Genomic DNA, 8160 nt, shown 5'->3' with positions numbered 1-8160 from the left:
AATTAGTAAAGGTTGCTTTCTTGAATAATTTAAGTATAAAAAAATTATGATAAATATTTTATTTATATCGAATAATGCGAGTATTCTTAAAGAAGGGAGTTCAAAATGTCTAATTTATTTCATACTTATTTTCTATAATATTTTTTTTTTTTGAAGGATTCTATAATATTTATTTAATCTCTTATAAATATTATGAAACATTATTTAATTTTTACGTAATAGACACATGTATCGCGTGCATATATGACTAGTAGACTAATGGTACATCTATTATTGATCAGACACAAAAGTGATCATTTAGCTTTGTTGTTAAAATTTTGGTAATAATGAGAGTGAGGGATATCTCAAGTAGTTAAAGCTTTCCTCTCGGTTGCTGGTAATTATCCTGTGATCTCTTATCACTCGTCTTTTGTGGCTCTCTAAACAACAACAACAACAACAACAACAACAACAAAAAAAAAAAAAAAAAAAAAAAAATAATAATAAATTGGTAATAATTTAAAATGTCATTTATTATATTTCCTTTGTAGCTTATAATTTCTATATACAAAAATTACATTTGCCACTTTTGTAAACGCCTTGTTTCTCTCTATATATATCCTACCAAAGGCACCCTTAATTTCTCACTACCCTTATTTCACAACCAAAAACCTTATACTATACTCACAAAAACAAAAACAAAAAAAATCAAGCTTTTATCACCACAATGGCTCATGAAATAAATCATGAAAATGATGCTTTTCTATGGGAAACCCAATCATGGGTTAATTTGTCCAATGATACTGCTGACAATTCCAGTGGCGAGAAGGTGGTTTCGGTGCCAGCCGCGGAGCCAACGGGGGAGAGGAAACGGAGGCGAACCGCAGCGATGAAAGGGAAGGGAAAGGAAGGGGAAGGGCCATCGGAGCATGAGATTCACATATGGACTGAGAGGGAGAGAAGGAAGAAAATGAGAAGTATGTTCGCAACTCTTCACTCTTTGCTCCCTCAACTTAATGCTAAGGTAAAAACACAAATCCATACTAGTATTAAAATTTTGCATGTCATCGTCATTATTCAATTTGTTACCAATCAAAAGAAAAATAAATGACTAATAAATTGAGATAGAGTTGTTTAATTATTTTAATTTGTTGTCATTTTTTGGATGCTAATTTTTAAGGGATTTACTTTTTGTAATGTTGATTTATTGAGGGTTATTCTTTATTTTTATTTTTATTTTTTAATTTTTGGTGTAGAGAGAGTCATAAAAGCCAAATGATGTATGTTAGATTCAATTGATTTTAGACTTTGAACGAATACCACCCCCGAATATTTAATCAATTAAATAAATTTATTGTATTAGAGTATTTTAACGTTCTCAATATTTCAAAACGTATCAATGAAATTAACTTTTTAATTAATTAAATAATGGTAAACAAGGAAGCAAATCATCCCATTAATTAATTAATTGTCAATTTACTTATCATATCCCTTTATCTGTAAGTCTCGAGTTGATGGATAGATTAAACGTTTTTAATGACCATGATTTTGTATGTGTTTTTAAGATAAAACGTGTCAATGCTCATGGTAGTGCAATGAATATATGCATTTTGAAGTTAATTGTGTCGTAAATTATCATTATCAATTTTTTTTTTTTTTTTGATGCAAAATTTTCATTACCAATTTTAAGGTGGTATTGATTAAGATTGAGTACAAATAATGTTAAAAAAAAATAATAATAATAATAAGAATAAATTACCATAATTTATAAGGGGTTTGCATGGTACGCATGCATTTATCAGGAAACTTTTTTGAAAGTTTATTTTCATATAAATTATAATTTACACACAAATTTATTATCATTACTTTCACCATACTTCACTATACTTGAACCTTGTTAATTAATGGGTCGTTAATTAAAGCCTTGTGTTACAATAATTTAGTTTATAAGAAAATTAAATAAACTTGTGAATTCCCTTTAGTTTAAATAAAATAAAATAAAATAAAGAGCATCTAGCAAGAACAAATAATTTTGTTTTTTAAGAGCATCCATTCTAAACCAAATGCCAATGCCAGAAAAAAAAATAATAAAATTTGTGAAACTGAAATATAAAATCTGCACATCTAGCAAGAACAAGTAATTTTATTATTTTTTTTTTTGGTTGGGGGCTGGAAGCTTTATCCTAGAATTGCTCCAAAGGAAGTCCCAAGTAATAATTTTGTAAAAACTAATTATAATTATTCCTTTTGTTCCATGATTTAATTGTGAAAATAAAGTATACGACATTTCAAAAGAGCTAGAAAAAAAAAAAGTGTAGCCCTTCATTATAATCAACAACAAACAAGAAATTAAATTCTTATACGGAATATACATAATTAATTTGACATAATTCAATATATTAGAATAATTAATTGTTTAAATTTACATGAGCTCAGGCAGACAAAACAACCATAGTTGAAGAAGCAGTGAACTACGTCAAAACCCTACAAAACACCGTCGAAAGGCTTGAGATACAGAAGATAGAACGGAATCAAGGACTTCCACCCATGTCGACCTTCCCAATCGGCCCTCCGCTCCCAGCCACCTCGAGGCTAGCTACGCTCCCTACTAGGGAGGCGTTTATGGCTAACCAAGTTTCTTTGATGAACAACAACAACAGCAACAACAACTACAACTACTCGAATGGTTCATCCAGGCCTGTGAAAATAAAAACATGGACAGCTTCGAATGTGGTGCTGAGTATTTGTGGCAACATTGCGCAATATGCTGTTTACGCAACAAAGAAGCCAGTTCTGTTTACTACAATTTGCAGTGTTCTTGAGAAGTATGAGATGGAGATATTTGCGGCTAATATCTATACTGATGATGCTAATCGGAGCCATTTCATGTTTCAAACTCGTGTAAGTTTTCTTTCTTTTCTTTTTTTGCTTTTGCCCTATATTTATAATTTTTTTGTTAAAAGACTAACTCAACTAATAATTGTCTAATTGAGGTCCAAGAATCTATTTTATAATTCAATTTTATTATATTAACATGTAAAAATTTTAGATTGAGAATAGGAGTTATTCTAATAATTAAGCTCATTAAATGGTAGAAAGCATATAATAAATGTGTGTCACTTTTATTAATTATGAACGTAAAACATTTGGAAATTGTATGGCTTATGTAATTTATCTGTTGTCATTTCACAACATTTTATAAATTATATGCCATACTTGGAAATAATTTGCCTATAATAAACAATATTTTTTTGTTAAATTTTTTTTTGAACTAAAACTATTTGTTTAATTAATTTCAGCTAAGTTATACTCATATGCTTCCAAAAAAAAAAAAAAAATACGAGTACTAGCTTTACCAAAGGGCTAGAGTGTAATTAAAGTTTCTTAAATGAAATTTTTATTAGGTGGTAATTATATTTAATGATGGTATTGAACGCTGATCATGCTTAATACCTTAATTGCCTTCTTTTTTTAAGAAAATGAGCAAATTAAACGGGGTTAATTTATTAATTGCAACACATCTATCATGTGATACAATGTCCATCGATCACCTTTTCCAAATACCCATCCACCTAAACTCGAGTACTTTGCCTCGTTTTACTTACACTACTAATTGTCTAATTAAAAACTGATTCATTAAATTATTTATTTTAATTAGGCTACTGGTGATGATCAAGATCCAGAATCAATTATCGTGGAGAATATGTATAGGCAAGCTGCAATTGAGATAGTGTTCTGGACTTCATAAGGAGAGTTCTTCGTTGCTGATAACTAATTAATATTACATGGTTTTAATTGTATTCTCTTCATTAGCTGAAAAAAATGGGAAGAGTTTACAAGGCCAAGGCTTATTAGCTATTAGGGAATGCATGTATTATGTACATGTTACATATACAAACATCCATAGAGTTTTTATTGTTATTTTTTTTTAAGAAGTTTGTTGAGATAATTTTTTTTTTAAGTTTCTGTAAGTTTGAATTGCAGTTTTTTTTTAATCAAAACTTGAACTAATGCTTTCACTATTATTATACTTCGTATATTATTATACTCTTCCATTTATGTGAATTTCTTCACAAAAGAAAATTGATAGAATATATAAACCGATCTTGGGCTTTAACCATCATCTTAAGTTTTTGGTTGAGATGATCCTTTAACATGGTATCAAGAGTCAACGTGACACAAATTAAGGTCACGGGTTTGAAACTCATCCACCCCTCCTTTCAAATTGGAATATTAAACACTGGGTATGGTAGGGTCCATGCTACATTCACACTTCAAGCCCAATAGGCCCTCATGCATGTGAGGGGACGTAATAGAGTATATATATAAACCGATCTTGGGCTCCAACCATCAACTTAAGATTTTGGTTGAGAGGGTCCTTTAACAAAAACAAATTCAAGACATATGATACAAGGTATGTATTCGATCTCTACATTACATAGTATAGATATTAAATACATCCCTCGAGCTCTTTTCTATATGAATTTCTTTAGAAGGTTCCTTATACTTTTGCTTCACTCTTCTCTTCGTCTTAAATTACTTGTTTTATACAGAATTTAATTTTAAACCAAGATGATGTGTCAAGGGATTAGTGGTTTTCTCATTTTCTCATTTCTCATTCTAGCAATTCCCTATACATATATACGCAATTAATAAACGGTATCTCATAAAGAGACGAAACTAACAACGAACTGCCGTAATCAAACTAAAGTAAAGATTTCGACATGTATTTAGCCAGGAACATTAGCATGTACAAAGCGGACTGCACACGAAACTTTAAATACACGCCTTTTCTCCAGAGGAACCAGCTTTGTGCGAATCAGCGGCCACCAAAATAGCAGAATCGTTAGGCGTTGGTATGTAGTGGATTGAACCTTTAATTCATTTCTCTCAAGACGGGATGGAACCACAGCCCTTTTCGTGGGAATCCTGCTTACACTGAAACCAGATGCCATAAGGAGTGAAAGAGAGGTTGTAATAGCTAAAGCTATGCTTTTGGAGGAGCTGGATGACATTCTTTTAAGGGAATACATGGAGATAGGCCAAGCCGATTAGACGGAATTAGTGGTTTAGGTCTTACCCTGGGATTCGACATGCCTTTTTTTCTTTTCGAACGGGTAGGGATCGGAACCTGAAGTCTGGCAGAAAATAAATCCGAATCATAGTTAGCAGTTGAATAGAACTGGTGTCGTAGCGAGATCAAAAACTTGCACCCTTTGAAAGTGAAAGTAGCCTTTCAAACCTATCCTTCCTCTAGCAAAATCTCACCTGTGGGTTTGACTCTCTAAATTCACCAGAGGAGCAACAACAGGGACACTTGTTCGACGACCCCGTCTCTTATATATATATGTATATGTATATGTGTATATGTATGTATGTATCCCAAAGAACAATCTAAATTCTTAAAAGCCGATATTGTGAAAGTTTGTATTATGACAAAGTTAAGAAGACCCACATGATTATAAATTTTACGCTATGTACAAATGATATATTGTCAATATATGGTTAAAGAGAATTATGTGAATTTGTCAAAAATAAAAACATTGAAATATGCGAAGTATATTTAACAAACGGATGAAGAAATAATTCAAATCTCTAAGGTATGGTTCATATGGGAAATTTAATGCGACTCATCTTAAAGTATCAAACTTTTTTTCTTTTTTTTTTTTTTTTTTTTGACAAGAAGAAAAGGGGATTTCATTAATAAAATATAGTCAAATGGCAATTACATATAATTCCTAAGAAATCAAGAATTTCAACACAAGTACACACCTTAAAACTAAATACATTGTAGATTTGAATAACAATCGCCTTAATAAAAAACTTCATTTGAAACAATACAATCTGTGAGTTCGCACTGATTCGGCTTGAAATCCACTTATGCGTAGTCGTCTGAGTGAAAATACTCTTGTGGTCCTCCGTATTCTTGTAGAGATTATGAAACTCTAGATTTTCAATTTTTGCCATGCAAACATAAAAAGAAAATAAACTCAAGAGAAAAATCATTATCTCAAGGATGAGATTTATTTATTGAAAGCAATTAAAGGTTTTTGGAGGCTTACCACCGGTAAGAACACTAATGGAATCCCCTACAAAGATTCACAACTAATACCAAGAGGAAAGAGATGATAAAGATGGAGAGAAAAGGGAGAAGGGAGAAAGAAAACCTTCAAAAAAAAAAAAAAAAAAAAAAAAAAAAAAAAAAAAAAAAAAACTAGCAATGGAGGCTAGGAAAACCCTCCTAAGGGAGAAACCCTGGAGTCTGGAGGGAACAAAAAAAAACCATATTAAAGTATCAAACTAAGTGAGATGTATTTTAGAATTCTGTTTATATACATCAGCCATTTTTAAAAACAAAAAATTTTAGGGTATTTTAAAAAAATAAAATGTTATGTAGACATCACTACCTCATCACTTGAATCCAAATGTTGGAGTTAATAAATAAATAAATTCACTCTCCAACAAAATCAAACAAGTGGAAATATAAAAAAAAATAAAAAAAAGCCTCCAAACGCATATCAATTTATTTTCATACCTAGCTAATTTCAAATTCATACACAATTAATAATGCCCCCAAAATTTAACCCTAGGAGTAGACGAAATAATGTACATACAACTTTTTACCTTGCCACTAAAAATAACAAAAAATAACCCGACTTAACTAGAAGGGGCTTGATGCCAAGCTAGTTAACATGACTCGACTTAACCCGAAAGATGACCCGAAGTCACTTTTCTTTTCTTTGTTTTTGTTTTTTTTTTTTTTTCGTTTTTTTTTTTTTGGCAGCTTCTACTCGTCACTTGACATATATATGACTCGATACTTCCATAGTGTACCTTCAACTCCGCGCACACAAATTTCTGCGGCGGTCTTTCCTATCTTTGCTGTTTCCTGCACTCGGTATTGTCACTCTTTTCTTCCTTAATTTCGAAAGTTCTAAACTTTTTCTGCTTTATTTCGAAATATCAAAACCTTTTCTGCTTAATTTCATGCCAATCTAAGTTTTTTTTCTAATTTCAATTTCAATTTCTTCTCAATGGACTGTAAAGGGAAATTTCCTGTTTCTCATATTGAGAAACGAAATTTGTTTCTAATCGCTGCATTTTCGTGAATAAATCAACAACTTTTTCATCATTGTGGGCTCTACAATTGAATAAAGTTATTGGTTTATTTACGAAAATACCATGTGAATGTGAGAATCAAATTTTGTTACTCAGTATGAGAAAGTGGGGCATCCCCGTTTTTAAAATGTCCGAAGAAAATTGTCACGGAATATAGTATGCTTGTATTTACTCCATAGAATATTGATTTGAGCAAATTGCTACTTTAAATAGTTTTGGGAATCATGTTGAATTTTTTACATAGGGCTGCGGTGACTAGTAACTCTGAGTGGAGTAAGTGTATTAATCCTGTTAATTAACATTAGTGTTGGCCAAAATGCAAGTGAAAATTTACATTGCTTTTTTTTGTTTATTTTCTTGATAATCATGAGAATTCTTATACTGTAGTAAGGTACTAATATGTTAAATTGTTAATCATTGATAGATGGAGTTTTGTTTGTAAGTAAGATCTAGGGTGCATTCTGTTCGCTTTCAAAAAGATAAGTATATATAGTGTATAAATTCTTGAATCATCTCATATTACCAGAGGCATTACCTAATTTTGGTTTCTACCTACATTTTTATGTGGAGCATGAATGATTAATTAATGGGTTTTGGAGATCAAATGGGGTTGTGATTGTGCTATGAAGTCGACTTTTAACAACATTACAAAGTCAGGTGATGGTTTAACAACAACACAGGATGGGATCAATAGTTGCACCCTTCCTCACTTGAAGAAATTGGATGGTCCATTCCGATCTAGCAGCCATGTTGATTATGAGTATTCATTTGCGTTATACATCATCAAAAACGCCATAAATCTTGGAAAATTTTTGTGTAATATTAGTGCCTCCGAGTTAAAGTTTCATGAAATAGCAGATTTGTCTAAGGAACAACAAATTGGTGCAGCTAAAAAATTGGCCAAGGTAATTCCATCCAGAGTCGATGTAATGATCATCTAATCATAGTTAGCCCTTTCGCGTTGCTTTTAATCATTGAAACTCTCATCTGTTAAAAACTTAGTGTTGATGTTGTAAAAGTATTGCTCTTTAGTTTTTTTTAGTGGATAGCTTACTGGGAAAT

The 8160-nt window shown here is 31.3% G+C and overlaps 1 protein-coding gene across 1 annotated transcript; it reads left to right on the top strand.

Annotated features, from left to right (window-relative positions):
• The first annotated feature begins 706 nt into the window (after nucleotides 1-706).
• Nucleotides 707-3727, top strand: LOC110718964 (transcription factor bHLH95-like). Its single transcript, XM_021897902.1, has 3 exons — nucleotides 707-1003; nucleotides 2416-2880; nucleotides 3638-3727. Exons 1-3 carry the CDS (start codon nucleotides 707-709, stop codon nucleotides 3725-3727), a joined length of 852 nt encoding a protein of 283 aa, XP_021753594.1.
• Nucleotides 3728-8160: the final 4433 nt, after the last annotated feature.

This window comes from Chenopodium quinoa, unplaced genomic scaffold (assembly GCF_001683475.1).
Source record: "Chenopodium quinoa cultivar QQ74 unplaced genomic scaffold, ASM168347v1, whole genome shotgun sequence".
Classification (NCBI taxonomy): Eukaryota; Viridiplantae; Streptophyta; class Magnoliopsida; order Caryophyllales; family Amaranthaceae; genus Chenopodium; species Chenopodium quinoa.
The sequence above is the reverse complement of the archived record's forward strand: the minus strand, read 5'-3'. Positions and strand labels throughout refer to the sequence as shown.